Source organism: Salmo salar, chromosome 20, assembly GCF_965601325.2.
Source record: "Salmo salar chromosome 20, fSalSal1, whole genome shotgun sequence".
NCBI lineage: Eukaryota > Metazoa > Chordata > Actinopteri > Salmoniformes > Salmonidae > Salmo > Salmo salar.
The window spans coordinates 43213174-43230242 of NC_138310.1; the positions used below are offsets into that span (position 1 = coordinate 43213174).

The window sequence follows — 17069 nt, forward strand, 5'->3', positions numbered from 1 at the left end:
GGTTAGAAGGATTACTTTATCCTATCCCAGGTATTCCTTAAAGAGGTGGGGTATCAGGTGTCTCCGGAAGGTGGTGATTGACTCCGTTGTCCTGGCGTCGTGAGGGAGCTTGTTCCACCATTGGGGTGCCAGAGCAGCGAACAGTTTTGACTGGGCTGAGCGGGAACTGTGCTTCCTCAGAGGTAGGGGGGCCAGCAGGCCAGTGGTGGATGAACGCAGTGCCCTTGTTTGGGTGTAGGGCCTGATCAGAGCCTGAAGGTATGGAGGTGCCGTTCCCTTCACAGCTCCGTAGGCAATCACCATGGTCTTGTAGCGGATGCGAGCTTCAACTGGAAGCCAGTGGAGAGAGCGGAGGAGCGGGGTGACGTGAGAGAACTTGGGAAGGTTGAACACCAGACGGGCTGCGGCGTTCTGGATGAGTTGTAGGGGTTTAATGGCACAGGCAGGGAGCCCAGCCAACAGCGAGTTGCAGTAATCCAGACGGGAGATGACAAGTGCCTGGATTAGGACCTGCGCCGCTTCCTGTGTGAGGCAGGGTCGTACTCTGCGAATGTTGTAGAGCATGAACCTACAGGATCGGGTCACCGCCTTGATGTTAGTGGAGAACGACAGGGTGTTGTCCAGGATCACGCCAAGGTTCTTAGCACTCTGGGAGGAGGACACAAGGGAGTTGTCAACCGTGATGGCGAGATCATGGAACGGGCAGTCCTTCCCCGGGAGGAAGAGCAGCTCCGTCTTGCCGAGGTTCAGCTTGAGCTGGTGATCCGTCATCCACACTGATATGTCTGACAGACATGCAGAGATGCGATTCGCCGCCTGGTTATCAGAAGGGGGAAAGGAGAAGATGAATTGTGTGTCGTCTGCATAGCAATGATAGGAGAGACCATGTGAGGATATGACAGAGCCAAGTGACTTGGTGTATAGCGAGAATAGGAGAGGGCCTAGAACAGAGCCCTGGGGGACACCAGTGGTGAGAGCGCATGGTGCGGAGACAGATTCTCGCCACGCCACCTGGTAGGAGCGACCTGTCAGGTAGGACGCAATCCAAGCGTGGGCCGCGCCGGAGATGCCCAACTCGGAGAGGGTGGAGAGGAGGATCTGATGGTTCACAGTATCAAAGGCAGCAGATAGGTCTAGAAGGATGAGAGCAGAGGAGAGAGAGTTAGCTTTAGCAGTGCGGAGAGCCTCCGTGACACAGAGAAGAGCAGTCTCAGTTGAATGCCCAGTCTTGAAACCTGACTGATTAGGATCAAGAAGGTCATTCTGAGAGAGATAGCAGGAGAGCTGGCCAAGGACGGCACGTTCAAGAGTTTTGGAGAGAAAAGAAAGAAGGGATACTGGTCTGTAGTTGTTGACATCGGAGGGATCGAGTGTAGGTTTTTTTTTGTCTTTTCTTGTTTTTGTTTTTGCCAGTCTTCAACTGGCAGCTTCATTAAATAGTACCCGCAAAACACCAGTCTCAACGTCAACAGTGAAGAGGTGACTCCAGGATGCTGGTCTTCTAGGCAGAGTTCCTCTGTCCAGTGTCTGTGTTCTTTTGCCCATCTTAATCTTTTCTTTTTATTGGCCAGTCTGAGATATGGATTTTTCTTCGCAACTTTGCCTAGAAGGCCAGCAACCCGGAGTCAAGAAACACCATCTCGTGGGTCTCCCAGTCACGACTGGCTGTGACACAGCCTTGGATCGAACCCGGGTCTGTAGTGACTCGTCAAGCACTGCGATGCAGTGCCTTAGAACGCTGCGCCACTCCAAAGGCCTGCCTAGGCCTACTTCTTTGCGTAATTAGGTGCATGTCCTTACTCAAGTTTGATTGGAGCGCTCCAAACCAAAGACAATGAATAAATTGACAACTCGTAAATGGAATGAAATAAACACTCTTTGCTCACGATGACAACGGTAAGACTGTAATAATAATATATTGAAATTACCGCAACAAACATTGTAATTCAAAATTATGGGATTTAACAGTAAATGTACTACTGGTGTGCCATCCCCGCGGCCTCCGCAATGGATTAGTCCACTGAGACAGGTGTGAATCAGACAGGTGTCTCGTGTACCATATATATATTTTTTTATATTTGCCACTGCTCGACTAAAAAATCTTGGGCGACCAACAGCCTATCAAGCAAACAATCGACCAGTCGACTAAATGGGGTCAGCCCTAATTTGCCAACACATGGCTTACAGATGCTCTTAGGGAAAATGTTTTTGGAGTTACCTTTCTAGCTAACAGGCTAGAGGCATGTTATTCATTTATTTTGTCCCTGAGCAAGAAAAGGTTGAAGACCCCTGGTCTACAAGAACAGCTAACATGCTAGCTGTTCCCATAGACTTCCAGTCATTGCGTTAACGCTTTTATAGTATTTGCACTAATTCTAATTGGCAACTTCCTTCAAACTGCACGCAGAGAAGTAAAAGTGTTATCCATGAGTTCATCTGACTCTGGGGAAGTAGATAAAGGTCTTCATTGCCAAAATCCCAAACTTTCATTTTAACATGAAGCTGCTATTGTACTTGTGCATTACACTAAGTACTGTAACAATGTATATGAACAGATTGTTCCTTACAGAGCAATTTCCTAATGACTTTGTAACAGTAATGAAGTTGAGTGTTTTTAGTGATTACACAAGTGGAATAAGTAATAGTCACTGAACCATCTGTCTTCTTGTCTTTCCTCTCTCTCCCCCTCTTCCTCCCTCCCAGTGGACACGCGGCTGCCGTTCCAGGCAGAGATGTTCATCCAGAACGTCATCCTGGTCTTCTTCTGCCTGGGCGTGATTGGCAGCATCTTCCCCTGGTTCCTCGTGGCTGTGGGCCCCCTGGTGCTGCTCTTCACCATGCTCCACATGGTGTCGCGCGTGTTCATCCGCGAGCTCAAGCGCCTTGACAACGTCACCCAGTCGCCCTTCATCTCGCACATCACCTCCAGCATCCAGGGCCTCTCCACCATCCACGCCTACAACAGGGGCCACGAGTTCCTGGACAGGTGAGCTGTCAAGGTGTATGGTGACGTTGCCTCTAGACACTAATCTTGGATCAGTTTCACATTTTTTCCACTAATTGTTAAAGTGATAGTTTGGGATTTTGGCAATGAAGCCCTTTATCTACAGTACTTTGCCAGAGTCAGATGTGGATACCATTTTTATTTATCTGCGTCCAGTATGAACGAAGTTGGAGATAGTTTCAAGCGCCAATGCTAACTAGCTTAGCTCAAAGACTGGAAGTCTTTGGGTACAGCTAGCATTACTAACCCTAATGCTAGTTCACATTGGGTTGCAAAACTAAGTAACTTCATACCAGAGATGTTGAGTCACATGACTTGGACTCTGATACTACTCGAGTCACACATTTTGAGACTTGAAACTTTGACTTTGCGAAAAGAAAAACCACTTGCCACTGGACTTTGACTTGAGCATCTATGACTCGTGACTTAACTTGAACTTGAGCTGTATGACTCGGGAGACTTGTTTAGATTTCCCCATCCCAAAAGGGCATCACCTTCCATTCATCCTCTTGCAGCACCTTCTGTTATTAGCCAACCAACCTCCACAGACTTCAACGCGGATCCAGTGGGGGGGGGGGGGGGGCAACAACAACACTCGACTCTAATTGGAGATTTTTAGCTAAAGTGAGATAATATTCTCGAACTTGCTAGCTTGCAATGGGTCCCCCCTATCATTTGTGTCTGAAGTGGACAGCAAGTTCAGATTTTTGTTTTTAACATCCCTATGTATCAAATCAAGCTTTATTCAGCATATTTCAGACATGGTAATTTCCAATAAAGTTGCATTCATCAAGGACTCGTCAAGTCAATTAGTCTTCAGCACAAGGGAGGAGGTTTGGGTGCAAAAGAGAATGTGTAGCAAGACCGCTCCTGATAAAGTTCTCGGAGGCTATTTCTGGGCATTCACCCACGAAACTCAAGGTTCCTATCCTGGGTATTGTCTGCTAACATATACACATACACACACACACACACACACTGAAATTTCCTCCTGTTGTGAGCACAAAGGGAACTAGTTATAAAATATGTCATATAGAAAATATGTATTACATTATAGCAACTAATACCAGTGGTGATTTTATCATGTACATTTTGGTGGGGCAAACAAAACAAAAGAAAAGTGGGATGCATGCCAGAAAAGCCACTACAAAACACTAAACAATCCATTAATTGCACTATAACGGTGACAAACGGTGCCGACAAACTGTTAGGGCCTACATATAGCTGTCGCAACACCTTACCATTGCTACACCTGGCTATCAGAGGAGCCTTGTCTGGCAGTGAAATCGTTCATTCAGCCTCATTTACTGCCTATTAAAAAAACAAAGCTGATATGACTGACTTGCTTAAACAAAGGTGGTTTCTACTGACAATTGAGATGTACAAACTATGGCATAAGGGGACGACATGCGGCAATCCGTAATTTCGATTAAAACAATGAGCGAGCGATGACAGAAGTAGTCAATATAACTTTGTTCAGCACTTTTGAAATGTACAGAAACAGAATTCAGAACATGGGCTGTTCTTACAATGTTCTCCCTGTACACCAAGTCAGAACCATTGGATAAATAAAAGGGCATATAAGCAGACAATGAAAGCTCTTACAATATTCAATGATTATCTTTCTCTAAAACAGGTTATAGGCTACATGTGCACCACCAAGTCAGAACAGTAAGAGGTGAAAATAGACCAAATTATTAGGGTGAGGCACATTGAATGCTGTTTGGGTCTTTGCGTGTCTCAAAAGATATGTCAAATAACACTATTTGACGCGTTAAATAAGCTTTTAATTTGACACGTCAAATAACACAATTCTATTAAAGAATGTTGTATGTGCTGAATTTGCAAGTGCAAGCCAAGTGCCACCACTACTATCAGTAGCACTGTCAAAGCTGAACAAAACAAAGTCTGCAAACTAGCACATAACGGCCGCAAACGATGTGTTCACAATGCCACGTTGGTGAAAATAGACCAAATTATTATTGTGAGTCACATGGGCTACTAACAGCTAACTACACACCATACACTTAGTATTACTTTCTTAGATACAATATGCCAGGGAGATATGTATAGTGTATCATTTATGCAGCAGCATAACGTTATAAGACATTTTTGGACTCACCTTAAACAGGAAGGTGGATTGGCGGTCCTTTGTGGGCAAACTTTGTCATCAAAGTCTGGCATTCTCTGGATTTATGGTGGGAACTCGGGGGGGGGGGGGGGGGGGACGACGACACGACACACAGCTACTCCACTGAATAGCAGGCTAATGTTACTGATTGCTTTGCAATGCTTGCATTTAGCCACTGATTCCTTCCAAACCACTCATTCTTACATTTTCCGATGAGCACCGATACGTTTTATCTATAATTTCTCTTCATATGACAAGGATTAAAAAGTATTTTCCAGTAGATTGTTGACATGATTCATGATGATGACTGCAAGCTAAGAATTTGAAGCTAAGACATTGACATGATCAGTCCAATCAAAAGTACTATACATATAACATGATTTGACTTCATTTTATCTGTGGCCAATGACCTTGAGCCTTCTTGGAAGGACTCTTCTAATGTAACTCTATGGCGGGACCCAAATGGCTGAAATGTTCGATGTCTACTCTTACTAAGGACTGTCCCCATGAGTGACAGAACACTGAGCCAATCACGGCGCAATGTTCCCATTTCCTGCTGGCTTGCCCCACCACCACAGAAAGCACTGAGCTAGGCTGAAACACCTGCATTTTGGAGCTGCCTTACTCAAGAAAACAAAAAAGAGACCATGGTTGTATGCGGCTTTATTAACTTAATGATATATATTTTTTCAACATTGTTTGCAAACTGATATGTGACACATATTAATGCCAAAATAACATCCAAAATAGGCAAGTATAAAGTGTGCTCGCCATCTGGTCTTGGTCAGTACCCATACTGCAGCATTCTGTATGTTTTGCAGTTGACCAATGCCTTTCTTGGGTAGACCAGACAGGAGAGCATTACAGTAGTCAAGCCTGCTTGTAATAAAAGCATGGACGAGTCTCTCTGTATCAGCCTGAGAGAGAAACGGCCGCACCTTGGCAATGCTCCTCAGGTGGTAAAAAGCTGTTTTGGTCACGTTCCTAATGTGTGATTTGAAATTGAGTTCAGAATCTAAAATAACACCTAGGTTTTTTACCTGTAGGCATACTGTTAAAACATTTTTAAATAGAAATGTATCTAAATACATAAAGCCAAATTACCTACTGAATTATATTAGGTTTCTTAAATATGAATTCAACAAAACAATATGGTGAGATAAAATCTCCATCATATAACAAAATGTTGCAATTTATTTGTTTGAAAGGTATTTTCTAGCTTTGAATAACAGAAGAGTGAGATGATCAGCAGTGAGCCTCAGCAGCCTCACATTTCCAACTTCTGTAAAACACAAACCATCCACAGCAAAAAGCTATCACCAATTCCATAATGTCAGACCTGATTGTGGATTGCAACATCCCCCTGTCCATAATTGAACACAAGCTTTAGTCACTTTTTGTTAGTGGTTGATAGCAAATATGCCCAGTCTGTCGCAGAGCCATAACCTCCAAGACTGACAACCTGGTTGCTGACAGGCAGACACAACTCAAAGACCAGATGACACAAGCTAACCACGTCTTTGTCACGGTAGACATATGATCTGACAGGAGGATTCTTTGGGGTCACCGCCCACTGGATTGAAATGGAGAATGAAGTCCAATCTGCTGGAATGTTATCGCTTTAGAGGATCACACACTGGAGCGAATATGCAAGCAGTTTGCAGGCATCTGTGACGAGTATGGGATCAACCACAAGCTAGATTACATTGTGACAATGCAGCTAACATGAAAACGGCGTTCAGTGTGCTTCTCAAGTGAAGAAAAGGCTGTCCATGATGATCACCACCTAGATGATCCAGACATATGGAATAACCTGGAAGTTGAAGAACAGGAGACCATCGACAATACTTTCAGTAAAAATTGTCATCAACAACATTTACAGTGATTTGCACATACATTGCAGCTAATGGTAGGGGATGGGTTGAAGGAGACTGAAGTTGTCTGTCCAGCTCATTCTAAAGATTATCTCATTGCTCCACACTAGCACCACTTCAACAGAGGCGTTTGGGGGTGTTTGGAGTGAGGGGAACTACTGCTGCAGTGAACGTGTTGGAACTCTACACTAGCACCACTTTAACAGAGGTGTTTGGAGTGAGGGGAACTCACTGCTGGAGTGAACATGTTGGAACTCTACACTAGCACCACTTTAACAGAGGTGTTTGGAGTGAGGGGAACTACTGCTGGAGTGAACGTGTTGGAACTCTACACTAGCACCACTTTAACAGAGGTGTTTGGAGTGAGGGGAACTACTGCTGGAGTGAACATGTTGGAACTCTACACTAGCACCACTTTAACAGAGGTGTTTGGAGTGAGGGGAACTACTGCTGGAGTGAACGTGTTGGAACACCATTCTGTATGTACATCTGGCCCTTTTTTTAACACTGTGTTAACAAACCTCCAAACGAGCTTCAACGCCATATAAACACTCCTTCCGTGGCCTCCAACTGCTCTTAAATGCTAGTAAAACGAAATGCATGCTCTTCAACCAATTGCTGCCCACACCCGACTAGCATCACTACTCTGTACGGTTCTGACTTAGAATATGTGGACAACTATAAATACCTAGGTGTCTGGCTAGATTGTAAACTCTCCTTCCAGACTCACATTAAGCATCTCCAATCCAAAGTTAAATCTAGAATCAGCTTCCTATTTCGCAACAAAGCATCCTTCACTCATGCTGCCAAACATACCCTCGTAAAACTGACTATCCTACCGATCCTCGACTTCGGCAATGTCATTTACAAAACAGCCTCCAACACTCTACTCAGCAAATTGGATGCAGTCTATCACAGTGCCATCCGTTTTGTCACCAAAACCCCATATACTACCCACCACTGCGACCTGTATGCTCTCGTTGGCTGGTCCTCGCTACATATTCATTGCCAAACCCATTGGCTCCAGGTCATTTATAAGTCTTTGCTAGGTAAAGCTCCGCCCTATCTCAGCTCACTGGTCACCAGAGCAACACCCACCCGTAGCACGCGCTCCAGCAGGTATATTTCACTGGTCATCCCCAAAGCCAACACCTGCTTTAGCCGCCGTTCCTTCCAGTTCTCTGCTGCCAATGACTGGAACGAATTGCAAAAATCACTGAAGTTGGAGACATATATCTCCCTCACTAACTTTAAGCATCAGCTGTCAGGGCAGCTTACCGATCGCTGCAGCTGTACACAGCCCATCTGTAAATAGCCCATCCAACCAACTACTTACCTCATCCCCATATTTGTTTTTCTGCTCTTTTGCACACCAGTATTTCAACTTGCACATCCTCATCTGCACATATCACTCGTGTAAATTGCTCAATTGAAATTACTTCACCACTATTGGCCTATTTATTGCCTTACCTCCTTAGTTCATTTGCACACACTGTATACAGATTTTTCTATTGTGTTATTGACTGTACGTTTTTTTTATCCCATGTGTAACTGTGTCGTTGTTTTTGTCGCACTGCTTTGCTTTACCTTGGCCAGGTCACAGTTGTAAATGAGAACTTGTTCTCAACTGGCCTCAACTGTTCTCAACTGGTTAAATAAAGGTGAAATATATATATATATACATTTTTTTTTTAACCCCACACTAGCACCACTTTTACAGAGGTGTTTGAGGGTGTTTGGAGTGAGGGGAACTCCTGCTGCAGTGAATGTGTTGGAACTCCAGACTGAAGCAGGTGACAGCAGTGCTCCATTACAACTACCTCAAGTTGTCGGATGCTTGAAGAGGAGGAGCATAAGGAAGTCATATTTTCATTGATAGTGTGGAAACTACTGAAAGAGTTGGGCGACTTTATTCAGCCTTTTGCAGAAACCACAGACATTACCCAAGCACAGAAGTTGTCACAGTCAGTGCAATGGTTCCTTGCATTCTTTCCCCGACACCATCATCTGGAGATGCAGAAACCACATGTGAGCTACCTTACTGACCTGGTTCAAAGTCTCCAACCATCACTGAACAGGAGATTTCTTAGAATCTTCATCAATGTCAAGATGGCACCCTTCTCAGACCATGTCCATCTTCAAGCAGCTGTGATCCATCCTTTACACTGATGTGGCTGGAACAACACGTTCTGGTGGATGGTGGAATTAAGGACAAGGTGACTGAAATGGTGGAAGGTGCGTGTCTTTTTATCATAAAAACAGTCAAAGTTTACCAATATAATTAATACTTAGCTTAATTAATTTAATTTATACAGCATTTTAATTTAAATGGTAAACTACTAAAAATAGTAAGACTAACCTTTTTTGTTTCTGTCTTTAAAAAAATATAATTGAATTCTGCAAGAGGCTTCAGAGACTGGGCAACCTGTGGATCTGACCACCACTGAGGAGGACTGTTTTCTGGGAGAGGAGTCAGGGGGTGTTTTTAGCATGTCGCTAAAGACAAAGGAGAGAAGTGTGTGGCCACTCCAGCATCTCAGTTCAGCCACTACCTTGACATTTGCGAAGGACAGAACAACCTCTGGGCTGTTCAGAAACACAATTCTTCCACTGTTCTGAGTGGCGATGAGGGTCTTGGCAGTTCCTGCATCAATTGCTCCTGTGGAGCGTGTGTTCAACCATACTGCGGCTCTTTCGCTCACAAACGGGTGATTTCATATGTTTCAAAAGCAATGCATTGTAAGAGAGAGATGAAATGAACGCTGATAATGTAGCATAAAAGCCCTTAGAGGACATACAATGGCTGCTCTGAAGGTTGCACTTGTTGTTATTGTATTGTCACAATACAACTTTTTGGATTGTATTTTGTTGTTGTTGAAAACTTAAGAGCCTTAAGACTACAATTATTGCCATTGGTGCCATTTGTATTGCCTTTCTATCAGTAATAGTAATTTAAAAAAATAAATCTAACATGATCTTTGACTCAAGTTTGTTATATAGTGTAGTGTAAGAAAAACAGGAAATAAAAAAATTGCATTGAAATTGGCATAAAACACTTGAGTTGATTACTCGAAATTCAAAAAAATTGAGACTTGCTTAGGACTTGCAAAATTGTGACTTGGTCCCATCCCTGCTTCATACTGGATGCAGAGACATAAAAATGGTGTCCAAGAGTTAATCTGACTCAGGGGAGAAGTTAAAGATTAGTGTGGGGTGAGTGGAAGCTGATCCTAGATCTGGACTGGAAAACATGCTCCACCAAAACCCTCAGATCAGTCTCGTTAAAGATGCACTATGGAAGTTTAGTCTATAATTGTTTACGTCATATGTTCGCTTGAATGTTGTCTCTGTGGTTCATATATGATATATTAATCCATTTATTATCTCATGTAATCACACAATTCCTTAGTTCTAGGCAAACCAATATGCCTTTGTTCGTGAGTATGGGGAGGCTTTACCCTTTCTGTACAGTGAGGTCATTTATGTCTCTTCTGTCCATTTAGGGCATCACTTTTGGCTCAAGAGCACCCCCAGAGACAAAGTTCCACATAGCCCTTTTTAAGTATCCTAGTTCCTTGATGACTAAAGCAAGAAACCAAGCATCCAAAAGTTGAACTTTTTCTCAAGGTTCCCGTCTGTCTGTCTGGTTGTGGTCTCCAGGTATCAGGAGCTCCTGGATCAGAACCAGGCTCCTTTCTACCTGTTCAGCTGTGCCATGCGCTGGCTGGCCGTGCGGCTGGACGTCATCAGTGTGGCTCTGATCAGCATCACAGCGCTCATGATAGTCCTCATGCATGGCCAGATCCCTCCGGCCTACGCCGGCTTGGCCATCTCCTACGCCGTGCAGGTCAGTGCTCCTCCTATTAACAAATCTGTCACTACGGGAGGGGGGAATCTTAACTTTAACTTAAATTAGTTAGATGCTAGCTATCTAAAAATCAATGGGGAATGATGGGGCATCCATACAATTTTCCCAATTTCATGGCCAAATCAACTTAAATAATGTTTGGTTTGACGTTACTTAAAGGTGATTTGGTCTCTCTCCCCCCCCCCCCCCCCCCCCCTATTATTTTTTACATTGCACTGATGCCATTATCACTTTATACACATGATTTGGCTCAGTTGGTAAGCGCTTGGTACCAGCAATGCTTAGGTTGTACGTTAAATTCATGCAGGGATCACATTTACATACAGTATGCAGTACATTCACTGTACTGTAAATGGTTTAGGGTAAAAGTGTCTGCTTCAGTGGCAGATATATTATAAAATATATGCTTTTCTCTTACCACCACAGCTCTCCTCTGCCTTTCTTCCCATCACTTTTCTCTTCACTTACTGGTATTACTCCCCTTGTCTATCCCCCCTTACTCTCTGTTACTTCCTCTATCATCTCCTCTGTTTCTGTCACTCCACTTTCCCTTCCATTCCTCACTCATCTTTCCCTTGATTGGTTGTTATATATCTAAACAGAGCTGCGTAGATCCATTATATGAAATGACAAATGATATTATAAATACTTGGTTAAAAGAGGAGTACATGGTTACAGTAGTATAGATGACATTAATGCATTTAATTTGATAGATGTCTTATCCCTCTCCCCCTCTTTCTCTCAGCTCACAGGGCTGTTCCAGTTCACAGTCAGACTAGCCTCTGAAACTGAGGCTCGCTTCACTTCTGTGGAGAGAATTCACCACTACATTGAGGTTACTACACTACTAATACATGGCACTGCACTCTCACTGCATATGTTGTCTCACTACCACTGTGAGCTGCTGCGTGTTTTCATCATTCTAAAACTAGGAAACCCTAAGAAGACACATCTTATAGCTGAGGCCTAGAGTTTCAGAGTTATTTTTCCTGCACTTTTTTAAAAGCATTTTGGGCTGCAATGTATACATTTGAAAGGTGCTAAAGAAATGAAGTGCAGTATTATTATTATAATGAACCCTAAAACGGTCTGCCCTGCCTTCCCCCAGTCTCTAGCGCTGGAGGCCCCGGCCCGCATCAAGAACAAGGCACCCCCGCCAGACTGGCCCCAGGAGGGCGAGGTGGTGTTTGACGGGACGGAGATGAGGTACAGAGACAACTTGCCACTTGTTCTCAAGAAGGTGTCCTGCACCATCCGTCCCAAGGAGAAGATTGGCATAGTGGGCCGGACGGGCTCAGGTCAGTGGAAACAGTCAGTGAAACATTTCTCGAAGCCGTGCGCTGTTTGATCATGTATCTGAAAATCCTACTTATACATAATATAATCTTGTGTTATATATCCAGGACCGAGGTAATTTTCACTTAATTCCTATTGAAACCTACATTTCAAATTTTTAAATGTAGTTTTAGCTAGCTCTGTATTTATTTTATGGCTCGCGAATGTTAATAATTCTAATTTTACAGAGTATGCCCCCCCTGCCCTGCTCTGTCCCCAGGGAAGTCTTCTCTGGGCGTAGCTCTGTTCCGTCTGGTGGAGCCCTGTGGCGGCTCCATCAAGATGGACGGCATCAACATCTGTGACATCGGCCTGGCCGACCTCCGCAGCAAGCTGTCCATTATCCCTCAGGAGCCTGTGCTGTTCAGCGGCACAGTCAGGTGGGCACGCCACTCAAACGCTCACTGTACTATTGACTGTACATGAACACTGTCACTCGCCTGGTGGTCCCAGATGTGGTTTTGCTGAGTTGGCACAAGGGATTTTTCCTTTAGTCCCATCCACTGTATTCTGGTGACTGTCCATGCATTGTCTTGAAGTTGTCCTTGTCCTGTATCCACCCCCAGGTCAAACCTGGACCCTTTTAACCAATATGCCGAGGAGCTGATCTGGGACGCTCTGGAGCGGACACACATGAAGGAGTGTGTGAGTATCCGGAACTCGGTTGTCCAGAGTAAGAGACTACACGAGAGAGTATGCTCATACTAGATGACTGGTTTTTAGAAAGATGCTTGTGTACCAGCAGGTGGGGTGGAGTTATAGGTACAGAGGCTCAGAAGGGAAGAGGTAACACAGGACTGAGAAATTAGATCCATGTTTAATTTCCTGTCTTTGATTCAGTACTCTCTCCCTCTCTCTGTCCATCCCTCCAGGTGTCTCAGCTGCCCCTGAAGCTGGATTCAGAGGTGGTGGAGAATGGAGAGAACTTCTCCATGGGAGAGAGACAGCTGCTCTGTGTTGCTAGAGTCCTACTCAGACAGTGCAAGGTACCCTTCAAAATGGGAATTGAGAGAATTGTAATTTTCATGTGTGTTGACGTCCAATAGTTTTCTGGGTAGTCAAGCTTGTGGGTAGAAAGAGAACTTTAGTCTTCTATGGTCACAGCACTTTTCTAACTTAGCTCTCGGTGCCACCTCCCCTCTCAGGTCTTGATCTTGGACGAGGCAACGGCAGCAATGGACTCGGAGACGGATTCTCTGATCCAGGAGACAATCCGCAATGCCTTTCAGGACTGCACCACCCTGACCATAGCCCACCGGCTGCACACCGTACTCAACTGTGACCGCATTATGGTGCTCAACCAGGGACAGGTACACACAACACAAGCTCATCTACTGTACACTCACTCGCCTAGTACTATGTGTGTAGCAGAACTAGCTAGCTAGTGAGTCCAGAAGCTGTGTTGCCCTGTAGCTCAACCCAAGCATGGTTTTAGTAGGGCAGGAAGCTGCTTTGTGGTCGCAAAGTTGTTTTAAACAAGGGTTCGAATCTCGGGTCGGTCAAACAGAGACGGAAAATGAGGTTGCATACATTCACATTTCTTGTCTCTACAACAGGCTAATGGGCTTGGAAGGCTTTTAGGTCTTACTAAATCAACATTTATGTAGTGATACCCCACATTTATGCTCCAAGGAATCCCTAAAGCCTTGTTTTGTTTTGTTTTCTCCATTTCATTTAGGTGGTGGAGTTTGACGAGCCGTCCAACCTGCTGGCCAATGAGAACTCTCGATTCTGTTCCATGCTGGCTGCCGTGGAGAACAAGATCTCTGTGAAAGGCTAAAATGGGTACAGGAGGCACAGACATGCCCTGGAGATGAGGAGAGGGGAGGACGCTCCCAAAGGGGTCCAGCCATCTGACCGCTCCCTCCGTGGTCTCACCCTCTTCCTCTGCTTACCCACCCTGAGCTTACCGCTCAGCCTGTAGAGGGGTGCAGCATCGAACCATGGAATTAGAATTCTACGGTTGCATCATGTCCTTGGTATAAGGCAAGGGCTGCCCTGAGGAGATGCTTGCTCAGAAGCCATTTCAGCTGGAATGGTCAGGGAACCACTGATACTGTACTGTCTTTAGTAATATATAAGAAATAAAGCTTTATATGTAGCTATATTCATAGCATAACTGGTCTGTTTTATAGAATATATCTATATATACATATATTTACAGTGGTAAAATATGCTTTATTTTCTACTGACTCTGTATGTAGTTGTATGAAATGTATTATTGTATATTCACTCGTGTTTTACCATCATTGCTGACTAACTTTGCTGTTGATTTTTTTTGCGGCTTGAAACATCTGTAATCCTTTCTCTTGTGACTTGAACCAATGCACCCTTAAACCCTGGACCCTGGCACAAGTGGTGGATCTGTGGGGCCTAGTGGGACATAAGACTCTAGGAGAGAAATGGTGCTGCTCAGTGTTTTCACTGGGCAATCAAAAGGACGTGCTTAAAGGTAGAACTAACCCTGCTTAAAGGTAGAGGGTATCTCCCCTTCTTAAAGGCCTTGTATGTCTACAGCCTAGTCCCTCTCTTAACTCTCTTACTTCTGACTTTTTATTATCATGATTCTTTTGATTGCTGTTAACTTCAGTTTGTTGTTACTGTTTGTCACAGCCCTTTTGCACTGATGGTGAAGCTACAAGGGGTCGCCAGTGCCATCTGCTGTTGGGGAGGGGAGGTCCTGCGACTGTTCTACATTATTATTATGGTGACATAAAAGATGCCTGTTGAGCACAATGTCTTTGTGATTTGAACAAGATTGCATTCTCTTTGCCCTGACCCAGTGAATCTTTTATGTGTGTGTTGTCAATCCGCTAATTGACACTGTTTGGACCAGAACCACACAGATTATAACACTCCTGCACTGGGTGTAGTAGAGAACCTCTATCCTGTCTTTGCAGTATTGAGATGATGCTCATACTGTAACTACGAATAACCTCGGCAAGCCTTGCAGAATGTGTGTCGTTTTGTCATTTCTATTACTTTTTATAGCCTTAGCATGAATTCATTATTGCCTTGTTAACAGGGTAGGATGGAGTGGAAAGGGATCGCTTTTAAATATTCTGTCAATAAAAATATTTTAGGTTTACCTGTGTGTTCTTTGTCAGTGTTGTTGATGGGTGAGGGAGAAAAGGAGAATTTCTTTGGGGGGGGGGGGGTTACAAGTGTCAGCAACATGCTGAATTGGGAATACAACTTACATTTGAATATTGAAATTTGCAATACTTAAACAGAAAATCTGGGAATGTGGGAGAGGGGTGGTAGGCTATGCTTGATGAAGGGAGAACATAAGATCTACATATGATATACAAAACGAGGCGAAGCCAGGTCCTGCCAGATTGAATACTGCCCTACCCAATCAGGGGGTCTTAAAATATATATATATTGACACAGTAACAGTTAAAAGTTTACACACACCTACTCAAGTTTTTTTGTTATTTTTACTAGTGAAAACATCAAAACTATGACATAACACATATGGAATCATGTAGTAACCAAAAATTAAATCTAAATATATTTCAGATTATTCAAAATAGCAACCCTTTGCCTTGATGACAGCTTTGCAAACTCTTGGCATTGTCTCAACCAGCTTCATGAAGTAGTCAGCTGGAATGAATTTCAATTAACAGGTGTGCCTTGTTAAAAGTACATTTCTGGAATTTCTTTCCTTCTTAATGCGTTAAAGCCAGATGACCGTATTTGGTGAAAGACCAAGTCCATATTATGGCAAGAACAGCTCAAATAAGCAGAGAGAAACAAAAGTCAATAATTACTTTAAGACATGAAGGTCAGTCAATCCGGAAAATGTCAAGAACTTTGAACGTTTCTTCAAGTGCAGTTGCAAAAACCATCAAGCTCTCATGAGGACCGCCGCAGGAAAGGAAGACCCAGAGTAACCTCTTCTGCAGAGGATAAGTTCATTAGAGTTAATTGCACCTCAGATTGCAGCCCAAATAAATGCTTCACAGAGTGCAAGTAACAGACACATCTCAACATCAACTGTTCAGAGGAGACTGCGTGAATCAGGTGTTCATGGTCGATTTTCTGCAAAGAAACCACTACTAAAGGACACCAATAAGAAGAAGAGACTTGCTTGGGCCAAGAAACACGAGCAATGGACATTAGAACGGTGAAAATCTGTCCAAATTTGCGATTTTTGGTTCCAACCACTGTGTCTTTCTGAGACACAGAGTAGGTTAATGGATGATCTCCACATGGAGGAGGCTGTGTGACGGTGCTTTGCTGGTGGCCCTGTCTTTGATTTATTTAGAATTCAAGGCACACTTAACCAGCATGGCTACCACATCATTCTGCAGCGGTACGCCATCTCATCTGGTTTGTGCTTAGTGAGACTATGATTTGTTTTTCAACAGGACAATGACCCAACACACCTCCAGGCTGTGTAAGGGCTATTTGACATGGAAGGAGAGTGATGGAGTGCTGCATCAGATGACCTGGGCTCCACAATCACCCAACTTCAACCGAATTGAGATGGTTTGGGATGAGTTGGACCGCAGAGTGAAGGAAAAGCGGCCAACAAGTGCTCAGCATATATGGGAACTCCTTCAAGACTGTTGGAAAAGCATTCCTCATTAAGCTGGTTGAGAGAATGCCGAGTTTGCAAGCTGTCATCAAGGCAAAGTGTGGCTACTTTGAGGAATCTCAAATATAACATATATTTTGATTTGTTTAACTCTGTTTTTCGTTACTACATGATTCCATATGTGTTTTTTCATAGTTTTTATGTCTTCACTATTCTACAATGTAAAAATAAAGAAAAACCCTTGAATGAGTAGGTGTGTCCAAACTTTTGACTAATACTGTATATATACTTGATTTGTTGGTTATATTGTCTAC

The 17069-nt window shown here is 43.8% G+C and overlaps 1 protein-coding gene across 7 annotated transcripts in view; it reads left to right on the plus strand.

The window, feature by feature from the left end:
• The window catches only part of LOC106580650 (ATP-binding cassette sub-family C member 5), a 58596-nt gene extending 43296 nt beyond the window's left edge, over positions 1 to 15300 (plus strand). For 6 of the 7 annotated variants that reach the window (XM_014161943.3, XM_014161941.3, XM_082966446.1 and 3 more), the window contains 9 exons: positions 2704 to 2986; positions 10670 to 10856; positions 11623 to 11712; positions 11986 to 12175; positions 12433 to 12592; positions 12779 to 12857; positions 13085 to 13198; positions 13358 to 13522; positions 13891 to 15300. In XM_014161943.3, coding sequence (XP_014017418.3) covers positions 2704 to 2986; positions 10670 to 10856; positions 11623 to 11712; positions 11986 to 12175; positions 12433 to 12592; positions 12779 to 12857; positions 13085 to 13198; positions 13358 to 13522; positions 13891 to 13992 — 1370 coding nt within the window. In that variant the 3' untranslated portion in view covers positions 13993 to 15300. Of the gene's footprint in view, positions 1 to 2703; positions 2987 to 10669; positions 10857 to 11622; positions 11713 to 11985; positions 12176 to 12432; positions 12593 to 12778; positions 12886 to 13084; positions 13199 to 13357; positions 13523 to 13890 lie in introns of all 7 variants that reach the window. The other variant, XR_001322932.3, reaches the window with a different exon arrangement.
• Positions 15301 to 17069: the final 1769 nt, after the last annotated feature.